Source organism: Thalassophryne amazonica, chromosome 23, assembly GCF_902500255.1.
Source record: "Thalassophryne amazonica chromosome 23, fThaAma1.1, whole genome shotgun sequence".
Classification (NCBI taxonomy): Eukaryota; Metazoa; Chordata; class Actinopteri; order Batrachoidiformes; family Batrachoididae; genus Thalassophryne; species Thalassophryne amazonica.
This window is the reverse complement of record NC_047125.1, coordinates 6,077,024-6,096,130: the sequence shown is the minus strand read 5'-3', so window position 1 is coordinate 6,096,130 and position 19,107 is coordinate 6,077,024. Positions and strand designations below refer to the sequence as shown.

General features: G+C 41.4%; 2 protein-coding genes across 4 annotated transcripts in view; both read left to right on the top strand.

Moving 5' to 3' along the window:
* The window catches only part of LOC117504829, a 252,950-nt gene that overhangs the window by 143,626 nt on the left and 90,217 nt on the right, over positions 1-19,107 (top strand). The window lies entirely within an intron of this gene.
* The window catches only part of LOC117504827 (zinc finger protein 135-like), a 70,681-nt gene that overhangs the window by 33,937 nt on the left and 17,637 nt on the right, over positions 1-19,107 (top strand). For all 3 annotated transcript variants that reach the window (XM_034164367.1, XM_034164368.1, XM_034164369.1), the window contains one exon: positions 7,462-7,815. In XM_034164367.1, coding sequence (XP_034020258.1) covers positions 7,462-7,815 — 354 coding nt within the window. The remainder of the gene's footprint in view (positions 1-7,461; positions 7,816-19,107) is intronic.

Below are 19,107 nucleotides of genomic sequence, written 5' to 3'. Positions count from 1 at the left end.
AGTTACAGCGCTTTCTGAAAGACTTCTAGTGTAATGAAACTTATTCCCCACTGCTGGGTAGTCCATCAGGGTAAATGTAAATGTTATTAAAAAAATGATCAGACAGAAGGGAGTTTTCAGGGAATACTGTTAAGTCTTCTATTTCCATACCATAAGTCAAAACAAGATCTAAGATATGATTAAAGTGGTGGGTGGACTCATTTACTTTTTGAGCAAAGCCAATAGAGTCTAATAATAGATTAAATGCAGTGTTGAGGCTGTCATTCTCAGCATCTGTGTGGATGTTAAAATCACCCACTATAAGTATCTTATCTGAGCTAAGCACTAAGTCAGACAGAAGGTCTGAAAATTCACAGAGAAACTCACAGTAACGACCAGGTGGACGATAGATAATAACAAATAAAACTGGTTTTTGGGACTTCCAATTTGGATGGAAAAGACTAAGAGACAAGTTTTCAAATGAATTAAAGCTCTGTCTAGGTTTTTGATTAATTAATAAGCTGGAATGGAAGATTGCTGCTAATCCTCCGCCCCGGCCCGTGCTACGAGCATTCTGACAGTTAGTGTGACTCGGGGGTGTTGACTCATTTAAACTAACATATTCATCCTGCTGTAACCAGGTTTCTGTTAGGCAGAATAAATCAATACGTTGATCAATTATTATATCATTTACCAACAGGGACTTAGAAGAGAGAGACCTAATGTTTAATAGACCACATTTAACTGTTTTAGCCTGTGGTGCAGTTGAAGGTGCTATATTATTTTTTCTTTTTGAATTTTTTTGCTTAAATAGATTTTTGCTGGTTATTGGTGGTCTGGAAGCAGGCACCGTCTCTACGGGGATGGGGTAATGAGGGGATGGCAGGGGGAGAGAAGCTGCAGAGAGGTGTATAAGACCACAGCTCTGCCTCCTGGTCCCAACGCTAGACAGTCACAGTTTGGAGGATCCAAGAAAATTGGCCAGATTTCTAGAAATGAGAGCTGCTCCATCTAAAGTGGGATGGATGCCGTCTCTCCTAACAAGACCAGGTTTTCCCCAGAAGCTTTGCCAATTATCAATGAAGCCCACCTCATTTTTTGGACACCACTCAGACAGCCAGCAATTCAAGGAGAACATGCGGCTAAACATGTCACTCCCGGTCTGATTGGGGAGGGGCCCAGAGAAAACAACAGAGTCCGCCATTGTTTTTGCAAAGTTACACACCGATTTAATGTTAATTTTAGTGACCTCCGATTGGCGTAACCGAGTGTCATTACTGCCGACGTGAATTACAATCTTACCAAATTTACGCTTAGCCTTAGCCAGCAATTTCAAATTTCCTTCAATGTCGCCTGCTCTGGCCCCCGGAAGACAATTGACAATGGTTGCTGGTGTCGCTAACTTCACATTTCTCAAAACAGAGTCGCCAGTAACCAGAGTTTGATCCTCGGCGAGTGTATCGTCGAGTGGGGAAAAACGGTTAGAGATGTGCACGGGTTGACGGTGTACACGGGGCTTCTGTTTAGGGCTACGCTTCCTCCTCACAGTCACCCAGTCGGCCTGCTTTCCCGACTGCCCGGGATCCGCCAGGGGGGAACTAACGGTGGCTAAGCCACCTTGGTCCGCACCGACTACAGGGGCCTGGTTAGCTGTAGAATTTTCCACGGTGCGGAGCCGAGTCTCCAATTCGCCCAGCCTGGCCTCCAAAGCTACGAATAAGCTGCACTTATTACAAGTACCGTTACTGCTAAAGGAGGCCGAGGAACAGCTAAACATTTCACAACCAGAGCAGAAAAGTGCGGGAGAGACAGGAGAAGCCGCCATGCTAAATCGGCTAAAAGCTAGTAGCTACGCAACCTAGTGGATTCCTAAAAACACGCAAAGTGAATAATGTGTAAATAATTTAGAGGTGATTCAGCAAAAGGAGTGCTTTAGTTAAGGCACCAGACAGGCCATGAAGCAGCACAAGTAACGCACGGCAACAGCGAACGCACGACAACGGTGCAAAAATAAAATAAAAATCCACTAGACAGGCTGTGGAGCAGCACAGGTAACACACGACAACAGTGGTAGAAAATAAAATAAAAATCCACTAGACAGGCTGCGGAGCAGCACAGGTAACACACGACAACGGTGGTAAAAAATAAAATAAAAATCCACTAGACAGGCTGTGGAGCAGCACAGGTAACGCACGACAACGGCGGCAAAAAATAAAATAAAAATCCACTAGACAGGCCGTGGAACAGCACAGGTAACGCACGACAACGGTGGTAAAAAATAAAATAAAAATCCACTAGACAGGCCGTGGAACAGCACAGGTAACGCACGACAACGGTGGTAAAAAAAAAATAAAAATAAATAAAAATCCACTAGACAGGCCGTGGAACAGCACAGGTAACGCACGACAACGGTGGTAAAAAATAAAATAAAAATCCACTAGACAGGCTGTGGAGCAGCACAGGTAACGCACGACAACGGCGGCAAAAAATAAAATAAAATCCACTAGACAGGCTGCGGAGCAGCACAGGTAACGCACGACAACGGTGGTAAAAAAAAATAAATAAATAAAATAAAAATCCACTAGACAGGCCGTGGAACAGCACAGGTAACGCACGACAACGGTGGTAAAAAATAAAATAAAAATCCACTAGACAGGCTGTGGAGCAGCACAGGTAACGCACGACAACGGCGGCAAAAAATAAAATAAAAATCCACTAGACAGGCTGAGGAGCAGCACAGGTAACGCACGACAACGGTGGCAAAAAACAATAAAAATCCACTAGACAGGCTGTGGAGCAGCACAGGTAACGCACGACAACGGCGGCAAAAAATAAAATAAAAATCCACTAGACAGGCTGTGGAGCAGCACAGGTAACGCACGACAACGGTGGCAAAAAACAATAAAAATCCACTAGACAGGCTGTGGAGCAGCACAGGTAACGCACGACAACGGTGGTAAAAAATAAAATAAAAATCCACTAGACAGGCTGTGGAGCAGCACAGGTAACGCACGACAACGGTGGTAAAAAATAAAATAAAAATCCACTAGACAGGCTGCGGAGCAGCACAGGTAACACACGACAACAGTGCTAAAATAAAATAAAAATCCACTGAACAGGCTGTGGAGCAGCACAGGTAACACACGACAACAGTGCTAAAAAATAAAATAAAAATCCACTGGACAGGCTGTGGAGCAGCACAGGTAACACACGACAACAGTGCTAAAAAATAAAATAAAAATCCACTGGACAGGCTGTGGAGCAGCACAGGTAACACACGACAACAGTGCTAAAAAATAAAATAAAAATCCACTGGACAGGCTGTGGAGCAGCACAGGTAACACACGACAACAGTGCTAAAATAAAATAAAAATCCACTAGGCAGGCTGTGGAGCAGCACGACAACAGTGCTAAAAAATAAAATAAAAATAAAAACGAAAGCGTTAGCAAGCTAGTTAGCTTGCCAACGCTGATGAAAGTTAGCTGATAAAAGTGCTCCGTCACGATGTTTCGACCGTTAGAGGTCTTCTTTAGGCGTTGGAGCACGGTGAAAAAGTAAAAAAAAAAAAGTAAAAAAGTCTTGAAAAAGACTGTTAATTCAAAGAACTCAAACAGCTCAGTTCAAACAGCTAACAGATACAGCAGAACACCGCTGTGCTCCGGAACAGGAAGACGACGATCTCCTCGCATTTATTTCCTCTAGGCTGGACTATTGTAATTCATTATTATCAGGTTGTCCTAAAAGTTCCCTAAAAAGCCTTCAGTTAATTCAAAATGCTGCAGCTAGAGTACTAACGGGGACTAGAAGGAGAGAGCATATCTCACCCATATTGGCCTCTCTTCATTGGCTTCCTGTTAATTCTAGAATAGAATTTAAAATTCTTCTTCTTACTTATAAGGTTTTGAATAATCAGGTCCCATCTTATAGTTAGGGCTGGATCAGGTGACCCTGAACCATCCCTTAGTTATGCTGCTATAGACGTAGACTGCTGGGGGGTTCCCATGATGCACTGTTTCTTTCTCTTTTTGCTCTGTATGCACCACTCTGCATTTAATCATTAGTGATCGATCTCTGCTCCCCTCCACAGCATGTCTTTTTCCTGGTTCTCTCCCTCAGCCCCAACCAGTCCCAGCAGAAGATTTCCCCTCCCTGAGCCTGGTTCTGCTGGAGGTTTCTTCCTGTTAAAAGGGAGTTTTTCCTTCCCACTGTAGCCAAGTGCTTGCTCACAGGGGGTCGTTTTGACCGTTGGGGTTTTACATAATTATTGTATGGCCTTGCCTTACAATATAAAGCGCCTTGGGGCAACTGTTTGTTGTGATTTGGCGCTATATATAAAAAAATTGATTGATTGATTGAATTTCATTTTGCAAGCTCACACTGTTTTTCTCTGTGCTTGCAAGCACATGAAGTGGCTTCAAGAGGGAACAGTTTGCAAATATGATATAAATACCAGACATACTGATCAATGCTGGTTTACTGGCTACTACTGTTCCTCTATTATTAAAGGGAGCAGTATCATCCTTTGCTGCCTCAGTCAGGAGTCTCCTGATAGTGATAGTGTCCTCACTGTTAACAATGGACTTAATGACTTCATAGCGACTGATCCAGTGAATTTCTAATTTCTAATAATTTTTTCAGTGTGGGTGTATTGTATGTGTGTGCAAAATAATGTCTGTGACAAAATGTTTTCAGTGAACTGGACCAGTCAAAAAAACAACAACAACAACAAAAAAAACCTCTTTGCTAAAGGCTCTGATGCACTGCATGACTAACTGCCAAATGCAGCTGGTGATTGTAGCAGTGGACATATGGAATGTCCCTGCCAAGTTTGTGCTGAAGTAATAATGCCTGGAGCCCACCCCTCACTCCAGACATGGAGTTAAAAAGGTGAAGGGGAAAATATACTAGATTGTAGTGAGACCAGTTATGTTATGCAGCTTGGACACTGTGACACGAACAAAGCCAAGAGGTAGAGCTGAAGCTGCTGCAATATTCTTTGAGAATAATGAGGAATAATACAAATAATGTACTAACTCATTGCCCGTGGGGATCCATGGGCTCTAGATTGGGTAGTGTTTATAAAATAGGAATCTTACATTTTTCAAGGGTGGTAATAAATTATGCAAAGTTGCTATAATTAGTTGGAATGGCATATGAGTCCAGAATGTTTTTAGAACTTTAGACGTCAACAGTTTTTAGAAGAACTCAACCCTTTTATTTCTTGTTAATTATATAATTTTTTTTTTATGTTAATTTATGGTCTTAATGTATCTTTAAATTGTTTAGGTTGTTGTTGTTATCATATACACACTATTATAATTATTATTGTTATTATCAGTGTTATTATTTTTACCCGAGGCCATCAAAATATGGCTATCAGAGATTGCAAAGGCTTTGCGTCTGTCCGTCCGTCTGTCTGCTCAGCATAAGTTCAGCCCTATTGCTGCCAGGGTCTTCAAATTTACAGGAAACATTCTTGGGACACAGACCTTGGACAAGTTCAAAGATGGCTAACTTTGACCTATTTGAAGAGGTTAAAAAGGCACATTCTGGTCCTATTTTTATGGTGTGATCTCACGGATGCTATTATGCAAAAATTAGCGATTAAAAACTGGTAACACTGTTTTTGTAACTTGATAACACATCTGGAATGATTTTCACGACACCTCATGGACGTTAGCATAATAACGTCACTTCCTGGTCTAGCTAGCTGCTAACCACTTAATTTCTGGCTAAATATAACCTTTTTGTCATATATTATGTAAAAAGCTAGAGAGAAATAAATATTTCTAAAATTTAAAATGCTGTTTTTGTAACCTGATTACACCTCTGGAGTGATTTACAAGACACTTTGTGGACATCAGCATGCATGTGCATTACACGCGGTCAAAGCTAACTTCCGCTGTTTTCAAAAGCTCATATATATGCACATGTACGCCCTCCTGCAGATGCTGTTAAAACATAAATAACATTGTTTATGATTCAATTTATTTTTCACTTTATTTAGTTTATATAGTACCAAATCACAACAAAGCTGCCTCAAGGCAGTTCACATAAGTAAGGTCTAGCCTTACTTGAGCAACCATACAGGCGACAGTGGTAAGAAAAAAAACTCCCTCTGATGATATTGAGGAAGAAATCTCAAGCAGTGGGCATGAATGATTGCGTTTATTCTGCAACATGAATATAAACATGCAGAGGTGAATATATCAATGATACACGGTTAACACAATAAAGCATAATTTTTAATAATAATTATTTCCATTGTGGTCCTTGTGAAATTATCACGTGATAAAATAGAGGGGCTTGATGGAACATGTACAAATTGTAAATAAGACAATATGATCTGAATAATTAATGTAAATAATAAATGTGTGTGTGTGTGTGTGTGTGTGTGTGTGTGTGTGTGTGTGTGTGTGTGTGTGTGTGTGTGTGTGTGTATATATATATATATATATCACACACCCACTTTGCACTGGGATAACAATTAAACAACTGCAAATTATAAAGAACACAATGCTCATACGGCCGAGGGTATTTTAGCATTGTTTTATTTTATTATTACTTCTGTTTTGTCATTTGATGCCATCTATGTATTTTACCGCATTTAGAATTATATTATGTACTTACAAATCACACACTCACACTTTTAATACATAGATGATTTACCACCCCCTGCTGGAACACTCTGTGAGTCTAGTATGTAATTATGTCACTGAACAATGTTCGGTGTTGTTAGCTAATATCCTTAGTGGTTAGCGGTTAGCACTGTTGCCTAACAGCAAGAAGGTCATGGGATCAGTTTCCACTTGTGGCTTTTCTGTGTGGAGTTTGCATGTTCTCCCTGTGTTTTTCTGGGTGCTCCGGCTTCCTCCTACATCGAAAGATGTGCAAATTAGGTGGACTGGAAACTTTATAATGATCCATGTCTCCCTCCTAAAAGTGATCTCAATCTCAGTGGGACTAACCTGGTTAAATAAAGGCTAAATTAAATATCTGTGGCTTCTCCAAAAATATTAGTCCTATCAATTTTCCATTTTGGCGGTGTTCATTCTTGACCCAAAATACATTAAGCATACCAGACGGCAAAAGCCACCTCCACAGTTTGTCCGTGACCGAAATTATATGCACGCACACACAGAGAGCTTTTTGTCTTTTCTGCATTATGCCACAAGTAGGTGCTTTTATTTTTACACACCCACATACACTTAACTAAACTGACTGAACCAATTGAACTAGCAACACTAACAACACTGTTAAATATTTAACAGTATTTAAATGTTTTTAAATGGTGGTTGATGGTTTAAATAATATTTATGTAAACAGGCACATAAATGCATCAATATTGTGATATGTGTTGAGTATCAGAGGTCCAGAGATACCTATTTTGAGGAATGATGTAGAGCCCTGCTCACCATTCTGTAGCTTGTTTTATTTTAAGGACTGTTTTGAATCATATCACTTTAATTGGTTCTTCGCAGATGTTGACCAGTTGTTGGTGATTAAAGAAGAAACTCTCTCTGAACAGCGGGAGCGTAATCTGAGTGTTGACCAGGAAGACATTAAAGAGGAACAAGAGAAACTCTGGATCAGTCAGCAAGGAGAGCAGTTGCACCAGCTGGAGGAGGCTGTTATCACTAAGTTCCCTTTCACTGTTGTCCCTGTGAAGATTGAAAGTGATGATGAAAAACCACAGTCATCACAGGTTCATCAAAGCCAAAGCGATGCGAGCATAGAGGTTGGGCCCGTGGCCAGCAGCTCAACTGTACACACAACATGGATGGCTCAATCTATTGGAGAGGATGATGGAGGACCAAACCCAGCCAACATCTCAGGTACCAATAGTCATTTAAAACCAGATACCAGTGGTGAGACATCAGACACTTCTGAAACTGATGACAGTTATGAATGGAAACAGACTAAAAAATTTACTTCTGGTTTTAACTGTGAAACAAATTGCGATATCTCAAAGCAGCACAGAAGAAGGCAAGCAAGTGACAAACCATTTGACTGTTCAGAGTGCGATAAAAGTTTTGGATTGCAGGATAATCTGCTGAAACACGTGAGAATTCATATGGGAAAGAAACCATTTGACTGTTTTGAGTGTGGTAAAAGATTTGAACATCAGAGCAGTCTGATCACACATACGAGAAGTCATACAGGGGAGAAACCATTTGGCTGTTCTGAGTGTGGAAAAAAATTTGGACGAAAGGGAAATCTAATCACACACCTGAGAATTCATATGGGTGACAAACCATTTGGCTGTTTTGAGTGTGGAAAAACATTTGGACAAAAGAGCAATCTGATCACACACTTGAGAAATCATACAGGCCAGATGGGTGGGTTGGAGTTCCTACTGGACATTTGCCTCAAATGTCCTCGGTCCCACTGTGAAGAGGGTTTGCGGGGAGAGATCTCTGTATGAGGACGTTTCAGTGAAAACGAACCCTAGCTAAAAACTCCACAAAGCAAATATGGAAAAGTCAAAAAATGGCAAATTGTACTGGCCGGATGTCTCCCAGGATAAAAAGGTCCCCAAATCACGCCTAGGCACCAGGGTGTGTGAGGAAAGTAATGGTGCAACTTCTCTTAGTGCTGCAGGGAATGACCTCCCCTGCGAGAGCACTCAACTGGATAACCCATCAGATCAGCATAGCTCTGATCCTGGACTCCAGCAGCAACAGCCTCAAAGGCCAAAAAGAAATCTACGAAAATACGCCACTGTTACTTGGACCATTGAAGAGAAGAAAACAATCTTCTACTGCTTCGCTTACTCAAGACATGAGAAGTGGGGCAGGAGAAAAAAGGCAGTATTTGAGGAGAAGATAAAAGAAGCGGATTTACCAGTGGAAAAGAAAGAAGCCACCACAACTGCAAAATTACAATCGATTGCCTCTCAAGCCAGAAACCATTTGGCTGTTCTGAGTGTGGCAAAAGATTTAGAATGAAGGATGATCTGATCAGACACATGCAAATTCATACTGGAGAGAAGCCCTTTCGCTGTTCCGATTGTGGTAGAAGATTTAGACACAAGAACAATCTGATTAAACATATGAGAATTCATACAGGTCAGAAACCATTTAGCTGCTCTGAGTGTGGCAAAAGATTTAGACAGAAAAGGGATTTGTTGAGACACACGAGAATTCATAGTGGAGAAAAGCCTTTTGACTGTTCTAATTGTGGTAAAAGATTTGGACAGAAAGATGATGTGATCACACACATGAGAATTCATACAGGAGAGAAACCATTTGGCTGTGCTGATTGTGGTAAAGGATTTGGGCGAAAGGGCAATCTGATCACGCATATGAAAATACATATGGATCAGAAACCATTTTGCTGCTCTGAGTGTGGTAAAAAATTTGCACAAAAAGCCAATTTGATCACACACATGATTATTCATACGGGTCAGAAACCATTTGGCTGCTCTGAATGTGGAAAAAGTTTTGGAATGAAAGGTAACCTAATCACACACATGAGAATTCATACAGGGCACAGCAAGAAAACAATCTTCTACTGCTTCGCTTACTCAAGACATGAGAAGTGGGGCAGGAGAAAAAAGGCAGTATTTGAGGAGGCACAAACCATTTGGCTGTACTGAGTGTCATAAAAGATTTGGGCAGAAGGGAAATCTGGTCAGACACATGAGAATTCATACTGGACATCCGTCTCATCTAACGGAAAAGTAACCATCTTCTACGACAAAGAGATAGCAGCAGGAAGACATTTCAAAGGAGTTGCAATAAATCCTGATATTGTAATTTGGTATAAGCAAGAAAAAACAAACAGCCAAGATTATAGATGCAACAATCTCCAGTGGCTACGGCCTCAATAGAGCTCAAAATGCCAAGACTTCAAAAATGACCTACGGACAACATGGTCATAGAAAGAAATAGATATAATGCCATTTGTGGTGGGGCGACAGGGCTTGTGAAGAAACCTTAAGAAATACCTTTAGAAAATTGACTCTTGCTTGCCTCTACTGGTGGTTGGCTCTCACTGCGGTATTGTATCACTTCCTGTTCCGGAGCACAGCGGTGTTTTTCCTGTATCTGTTAGCTGTTTAATCTGCGCAGTTAGATTGATCTAGTTATCTAGATTACGATTTGTTTCCCAGTGTAATCTTTACGTGCCTTAACTAAAGCACTCCTTCTGCTGAATCACCTCTAAATTATTTACACATTATTCACTTTGCGTGTTTTTAGGAATCCGCTAGCTTAGCGTAGCTACTAGCTCTTAGCCGATTTAGCATGGCGGCTTCTCCTGTCTCTCCCGCACTTTTCTGCTCTGGGTGTGAAATGTTTAGTTATTCCTCGGCCTCCTTTAGCAGTAACGGTACTTGTAATAAGTGTAGCTTATTCGTAGCTTTGGAGGCCAGGCTGGGCGAATTGGAGACTCGGCTCCGCACCGTGGAAAATTCTACAGTTAGCCAGGCCCCTGTAGTCGGTGCGGACCAAGGTAGCTTAGCCGCCATTAGTTCCCCCCTGGCAGATCCCGAGCAGCCGGGAAAGCAGGCCAACTGGGTGACTGTGAGGAGGAAGCGTAGCCCTAAACAGAAGCCCCGTGTACACCGCCAACCCGTTCACATCTCTAACCGTTTTTCCCCACTCGACGACACATTCGCCGAGGATCAAACTCTGGTTATTGGCGACTCTGTTTTGAGAAATGTGAAGTTAGCGACACCAGCAACCATAGTCAATTGTCTTCCGGGGGCCAGAGCAGGCGACATTGAAGGAAATTTGAAACTGCTGGCTAAGGCTAAGCGTAAATTTGGTAAGATTGTAATTCACGTCGGCAGTAATGACACCCGGTTACGCCAATCGGAGGTCACTAAAATTAACATTAAATCGGTGTGTAACTTTGCAAAAACAATGTCGGACTCTGTAGTTTTCTCTGGGCCCCTCCCCAATCGGACCGGGAGTGACATGTTTAGCCGCATGTTCTCCTTGAATTGCTGGCTGTCTGAGTGGTGTCCAAAAAATGAGGTGGGCTTCATAGATAATTGGCAAAGCTTCTGGGGAAAACCTGGTCTTGTTAGGAGAGACGGCATCCATCCCACTTTGGATGGAGCAGCTCTCATTTCTAGAAATCTGGCCAATTTTCTTAAATCCGCCAAACCGTGACTATCCAGGGTTGGGACCAGGAAGCAGAGTTGTAGTCTTACACACCTCTCTGCAGCTTCTCTCCCCCTGCCATCCCCTCATTACCCCATCCCCGTAGAGACGGTGTCTGCTCCCAGACCACCAATAACCAGCAAAAATCTATTTAAGCATAAAAATTCAAAAAGAAAAAATAATACAGCACCTTCAACTGCACCATAGACTAAAACAGTTAAATGTGGTCTATTAAACATTAGGTCTCTCTCTTCTAAGTCCCTGTTGGTAAATGATATAATAATTGATCAACATATTGATTTATTCTGCCTTACAGAAACCTGGTTACAGCAGGATGAATATGTTAGTTTAAATGAGTCAACACCCCCGAGTCACACTAACTGCCAGAATGCTCGTAGCACGGGCCGGGGCGGAGGATTAGCAGCAATCTTCCATTCCAGCTTATTAATTAATCAAAAACCTAGACAGAGCTTTAATTCATTTGAAAGCTTGACTCTTAGTCTTGTCCATCCAAATTGGAAGTCCCAAAAACCAGTTTTATTTGTTATTATCTATCGTCCACCTGGTCGTTACTGTGAGTTTCTCTGTGAATTTTCAGACCTTTTGTCTGACTTAGTGCTTAGCTCAGATAAGATAATTATAGTGGGCGATTTTAACATCCATACAGATGCTGAGAATGACAGCCTCAACACTGCATTTAATCTATTATTAGACTCAATTGGCTTTGCTCAAAATGTAAATGAGTCCACCCACCACTTTAATCATATCTTAGATCTTGTTCTGACTTATGGTATGGAAATTGAAGACTTAACAGTATTCCCTGAAAACTCCCTTCTGTCTGATCATTTCTTAATAACATTTACATTTACTCTGATGGACTACCCAGCAGTGGGGAATAAGTTTCATTACACTAGAAGTCTTTCAGAAAGCACTGTAACTAGGTTTAAGGATATGATTCCTTCTTTATGTTCTCTAATGCCATATACCAACACAGTGCAGAGTAGCTACCTAAACTCTGTAAGTGAGATAGAGTATCTCGTCAATAGTTTTACATCCTCATTGAAGACAACTTTGAATGCTGTAGCTCCTCTGAAAAAGAGAGCTTTAAATCAGAAGTGCCTGACTCCGTGGTATAACTCACAAACTCGTAGCTTAAAGCAGATAACCCGTAAGTTGGAGAGGAAATGGCGTCTCACTAATTTAGAAGATCTTCACTTAGCCTGGAAAAAGAGTCTGTTGCTCTATAAAAAAGCCCTCCGTAAAGCTAGGACATCTTTCTACTCATCACTAATTGAAGAAAATAAGAACAACCCCAGGTTTCTTTTCAGCACTGTAGCCAGGCTGACAAAGAGTCAGAGTTCTATTGAGCTGAGTATTCCATTAACTTTAACTAGTAATGACTTCATGACTTTCTTTGCTAACAAAATTTTAACTATTAGAGAAAAAATTACTCATAACCATCCCAAAGACGTATCGTTATCTTTGGCTGCTTTCAGTGATGCCGGTATTTGGTTAGACTCTTTCTCTCCGATTGTTCTGTCTGAGTTATTTTCATTAGTTACTTCATCCAAACCATCAACATGTTTATTAGACCCCTTTCCTACCAGGCTGCTCAAGGAAGCCCTACCATTATTTAATGCTTCGATCTTAAATATGATCAATCTATCTTTGTTAGTTGGCTATGTACCACAGGCTTTTAAGGTGGCAGTAATTAAACCATTACTTAAAAAGCCATCACTTGACCCAGCTATCTTAGCTAATTATAGGCCAATCTCCAACCTTCCTTTTCTCTCAAAAATTCTTGAAAGGGTAGTTGTAAAACAGCTAACTGATCATCTGCAGAGGAATGGTCTATTTGAAGAGTTTCAGTCAGGTTTTAGAATTCATCATAGTACAGAAACAGCATTAGTGAAGGTTACAAATGATCTTCTTATGGCCTCGGACAGTGGACTCATCTCTGTGCTTGTTCTGTTAGACCTCAGTGCTGCTTTTGATACTGTTGACCATAAAATTTTATTACAGAGATTAGAGCATGCCATAGGTATTAAAGGCACTGCGCTGCAGTGGTTTGAATCATATTTGTCTAATAGATTACAGTTTGTTCATGTAAATGGGGAATCTTCTTCACAGACTAAAGTTAATTATGGAGTTCCACAAGGTTCTGTGCTAGGACCAATTTTATTCACTTTATACATGCTTCCCTTAGGCAGTATTATTAGACGGTATTGCTTAAATTTTCATTGTTACGCAGATGATACCCAGCTTTATCTATCCATGAAGCCAGAGGACACACACCAATTAGCTAAACTGCAGGATTGTCTTACAGACATAAAGACATGGATGACCTCTAATTTCCTGCTTTTAAACTCAGATAAAACTGAAGTTATTGTACTTGGCCCCCATAAATCTTAGAAACATGGTGTCTAACCAGATCCTTACTCTGGATGGCATTACCCTGACCTCTGGTAATACTGTGAGAAATCTTGGAGTCATTTTTGATCAGGATATGTCATTCAAAGCGCATATTAAACAAATATGTAGGACTGCTTTTTTGCATTTACGCAATATCTCTAAAATTATAAAGGTCTTGTCTCAGAGTGATGCTGAAAAACTAGTTCATGCATTTCAATCAATCAATCAATCAACTTTTTTTTTATATAGCGCCAAATCACAACAAACAGTTGCCCCAAGGCGCTTTATATTGTAAGGCAAGGCCATACAACAATCATGAAAAACCCCAACGGTCAAAACGACCCCCTGTGAGCAAGCACTTGGCAACAGTGGGAAGGAAAAACCCCCTCTTAACAGGAAGAAACCTCCAGCAGAACCAGGCCCAGGGAGGGGCAGTCTTCTGCTGAGACTGGTTGGGGCTGAGGGAAAGAACCAGGAAAAAGACATGCTGTGGAGGGGGGCAGAGATCGATCACTAATGATTAAATGCGGAGTGATGCATACAGAGCAAAAAGAGAAAGAAACAGTGCATCATGGGAACCCCCCCACAGTCTACGTCTAAAGCAGCATAACCAAGGGATAGTCCAGGGTCACCCGATCCAGCCCTAACTATAAGCCTTAGCGAAAAGGAAAGTTTTAAGCCTAATCTTAAAAGTAGAGAGGGTATCTGTCTCCCTGATCTGAATTGGGAGCTGGTTCCACAGGAGAGGAGCCTGAAAGCTGAAGGCTCTGCCTCCCATTCTACTCTTACAAACCCTAGGAACTACAAGTAAGCCTGCAGTCTGAGAGCGAAGCGCTCTATTAGGGTGATATGGTACTACGAGGTCCCTGAGATAAGATGGGACCTGATTATTCAAAACCTTATAAGTAAGAAGAAGAATTTTAAATTCTATTCTAGAATTAACAGGAAGCCAATGAAGAGAGGCCAACACGGGTGAGATATGCTCTCTCCTGCTAGTCCCCGTCAGTACTCTAGCTGCAGCATTTTGAATCAACTGAAGGCTTTTTAGGGAACTTTTAGGACAACCTGATAATAAAGAATTACAATAGTCCAGCCTAGAGGAAATAAATGCATGAATTAGTTTTTCAGCATCACTCTGAGACAAGACCTTTCTGATTTTAGAGATATTGCGTAAATGCAAAAAGGCAGTCCTACATATTTGTTTAATATGCGCTTTGAATGACATATCCTGATCAAAAATGACTCCAAGATTTCTCACAGTATTACTAGAGGTCAGGGAAATGCCATCCAGAGTAAAGATCTGGTTAGACACCATGCTTCTAAGATTTGTGGGGCCAAGTACAATAACTTCAGTTTTATCTGAGTTTAAAAGCAGGAAATTAGAGGTCATCCATGTCTTTATGTCTGTAAGACAATCCTGCAGTTTAGCTAATTGGTGTGTGTCCTCTGGCTTCATGGATAGATAAAGCTGGGTATCATCTGCGTAACAATGAAAATTTAAGCAATACCGTCTAATAATACTGCCTAAGGGAAGCATGTATAAAGTGAATAAAATTGGTCCTAGCACAGAACCTTGTGGAACTCCATAATTAACTTTAGTCTGTGAAGAAGATTCCCCATTTACATGAACAAACGGTAATCTATTAGACAAATATGATTCAAACCACCGCAGCGCAGTGCCTTTAATACCTATGACATGCTCTAATCTCTGTAATAAAATTTTATGGTCAACAGTATCAAAAGCAGCACTGAGGTCCAACAGAACAAGCACAGAGATAAGTCCACTGTCCGAAGCCATAAGAAGATCATTTGTAACCTTCACTAATGCTGTTTCTGTACTATGATGAATTCTAAAACCTGACTGAACCTCTTCAAATAGACCATTCCTCTGCAGGTGATCAGTTAGCTGTTTTACAACTACCCTCTCAAGAATCTTTGAGAGAAAAGGAAGGTTGGAGATTGGCCTATAATTAGCTAAAATAGCTGGGTCAAGAGATGGCTTTTTAAGTAATGGTTTAATTACTGCCACCTTAAAAGCCTGTGGTACATAGCCAACTAACAAAGATAAGTTGATCATATTTAAGATTGAAGCATTAAATAATGGTAGGACTTCCTTGAGCAGCCTGGCAGGAATGGGGTCTAATAAACATGTTGATGGTTTGGATGAAGTAACTAATGAAAATAACTCAGACAGAACAATCGGAGAGAAACAGTCTAACCAAATACCGGCATCACTGAAAGCAGCCAAAGATAACGATACATCTTTGGGATGGTTATGAGTAATTTTTTCTCTAATAGTCAAAATTTTGTTAGCAAAGAAAGTCATGAAGTCATTACTAGTTAAAGTTAATGGAATACTCAGCTCAATAGAGCTCTGACTCTTTGTCAGCCTGGCTACAGTGCTGAAAAGAAACCTTGGGTTGTTCTTATTTTCTTCAATTAGTGATGAGTAGAAAGATGTCCTAGCTTTACGGAGGGCTTTTTTATAGAGCAACAAACTCTTTTTCCAGGCTAAGTGAAGATCTTCTAAATTAGTGAGACGCCATTTCCTCTCCAACTTACGGGTTATCTGCTTTAAGCTACGAGTTTGTGAGTTATACCACGGAGTCAGACACTTCTGATTTAAAGCTCTCTTTTTCAGAGGAGCTACAGCATCCAAAGTTGTCTTCAATGAGGATGTAAAACTATTGACGAGATACTCTAACTCCCTTACAGAGTTTAGGTAGCTACTCTGCTCTGTGTTGGTATATGACAATAGAGAACATAAAGAAGGAATCATATCCTTAAACCTAGTTACAGCGCTTTCTGAAAGACTTCTAGTGTAATGAAACTTATTCCCCACTGCAGGGTAGTCCATCAGGGTAAATGTAAATGTTATTAAAAAATGATCAGACAGAAGGGAGTTTTCAGGGAATACTGTTAAGTCTTCTATTTCCATACCATAAGTCAAAACAAGATCTAAGATATGATTAAAGTGGTGGGTGGACTCATTTACTTTTTGAGCAAAGCCAATAGAGTCTAATAATAGATTAAATGCAGTGTTGAGGCTGTCATTCTCAGCATCTGTGTGGATGTTAAAATCGCCCACTATAAGTATCTTATCTGAGCTAAGCACTAAGTCAGACAGAAGGTCTGAAAATTCACAGAGAAACTCACAGTAACGACCAGGTGGACGATAGATAATAACAAATAAAACTGGTTTTTGGGACTTCCAATTTGGATGGAAAAGACTAAGAGACAAGCTTTCAAATGAATTAAAGCTCTGTCTAGGTTTTTGATTAATTAATAAGCTGGAATGGAAGATTGCTGCTAATCCTCCGCCCCGGCCCGTACTACGAGCATTCTGACAGTTAGTGTGACTCGGGGGTGTTGACTCATTTAAACTAACATATTCATCCTGCTGTAACCAGGTTTCTGTTAGGCAGAATAAATCAATACGTTGATCAATTATTATATCATTTACCAACAGGGACTTAGAAGAGAGAGACCTAATGTTTAATAGACCACATTTAACTGTTTTAGCCTGTGGTGCAGTTGAAGGTGCTATATTATTTTTTCTTTTTGAATTTTTTTGCTTAAATAGATTTTTGCTGGTTATTGGTGGTCTGGAAGCAGGCACCGTCTCTACGGGGATGGGGTAATGAGGGGATGGCAGGGGGAGAGAAGCTGCAGAGAGGTGTATAAGACCACAGCTCTGCCTCCTGGTCCCAACGCTAGACAGTCACAGTTTGGAGGATCCAAGAAAATTGGCCAGATTTCTAGAAATGAGAGCTGCTCCATCTAAAGTGGGATGGATGCCGTCTCTCCTAACAAGACCAGGTTTTCCCCAGAAGCTTTGCCAATTATCAATGAAGCCCACCTCATTTTTTGGACACCACTCAGACAGCCAGCAATTCAAGGAGAACATGCGGCTAAACATGTCACTCCCGGTCTGATTGGGGAGGGGCCCAGAGAAAACAACAGAGTCCGCCATTGTTTTTGCAAAGTTACACACCGATTTAATGTTAATTTTAGTGACCTCCGATTGGCGTAACCGAGTGTCATTACTGCCGACGTGAATTACAATCTTACCAAATTTACGCTTAGCCTTAGCCAGCAATTTCAAATTTCCTTCAATGTCGCCTGCTCTGGCCCCCGGAAGACAATTGACAATGGTTGCTGGTGTCGCTAACTTCACATTTCTCAAAACAGAGTCGCCAATAACCAGAGTTTGATCCTCGGCGAGTGTATCGTCGAGTGGGGAAAAACGGTTAGAGATGTGCACGGGTTGACGGTGTACACGGGGCTTCTGTTTAGGGCTACGCTTCCTCCTCACAGTCACCCAGTCGGCCTGCTTTCCCGACTGCCCGGGATCCGCCAGGGGGGAACTAACGGTTGCTAAGCCACCTTGGTCCGCACCGACTACAGGGGCCTGGTTAGCTGTAGAATTTTCCACGGTGCGGAGCCGAGTCTCCAATTCGCCCAGCCTGGCCTCCAAAGCTACGAATAAGCTGCACTTATTACAAGTACCGTTACTGCTAAAGGAGGCCGAGGAACAGCTAAACATTTCACAACCAGAGCAGAAAAGTGCGGGAGAGACAGGAGAAGCCGCCATGCTAAATCGGCTAAAAGCTAGTAGCTACGCAACCTAGTGGATTCCTAAAAACACGCAAAGTGAATAATGTGTAAATAATTTAGAGGTGATTCAGCAGAAGGAGTGCTTTAGTTAAGGCACCAGACAGGCCATGAAGCAGCACAAGTAACGCACGGCAACAGCGAACGCACGACAACGGTGCAAAAATAAAATAAAAATCCACTAGACAGGCTGTGGAGCAGCACAGGTAACACACGACAACAGTGGTAGAAAATAAAATAAAAATCCACTAGACAGGCTGCGGAGCAGCACAGGTAACACACGACAACGGTGGTAAAAAAAAAATAAAAATAAAATAAAAATCCACTAGACAGGCCGTGGAACAGCACAGGTAACGCACGACAACGGCGGCAAAAAATAAAATAAAAATCCACTAGACAGGCTGCGGAGCAGCACAGGTAACGCACAACAACGGTGGTAAAAAAAAAAATAAAAATAAAATAAAAATCCACTAGACAGGCCGTGGAACAGCACAGGTAACGCACGACAACGGCGGCAAAAAATAAAATAAAAATCCACTAGACAGGCTGAGGTGCAGCACAGGTAACGCACGACAACGGCGGCAAAAAATAAAATAAAAATCCACTAGACAGGCTGCGGAGCAGCACAGGCAACGCACGACAACGGTGGCAAAAAACAATAAAAATCCACTAGACATGCTGTGGAGCAGCACAGGTAACGCACGACAACGGTGGTAAAAAATAAAATAAAAATCCACTAGACAGGCTGTGGAGCAGCACAGGTAACGCACGACAACGGTGGTAAAAAATAAAATAAAAATCCACTAGACAGGCTGCGGAGCAGCACAGGCAACGCACGACAACAGTGGTAAAAAATAAAATAAAAATCCACTAGACAGGCTGCGGAGCAGCACAGGTAACGCACGACAACAGTGGTAAAAAATAAAATAAAAATCCACTAGACAGGCTGCGGAGCAGCACAGGTAACGCACGACAACAGTGGTAAAAAAT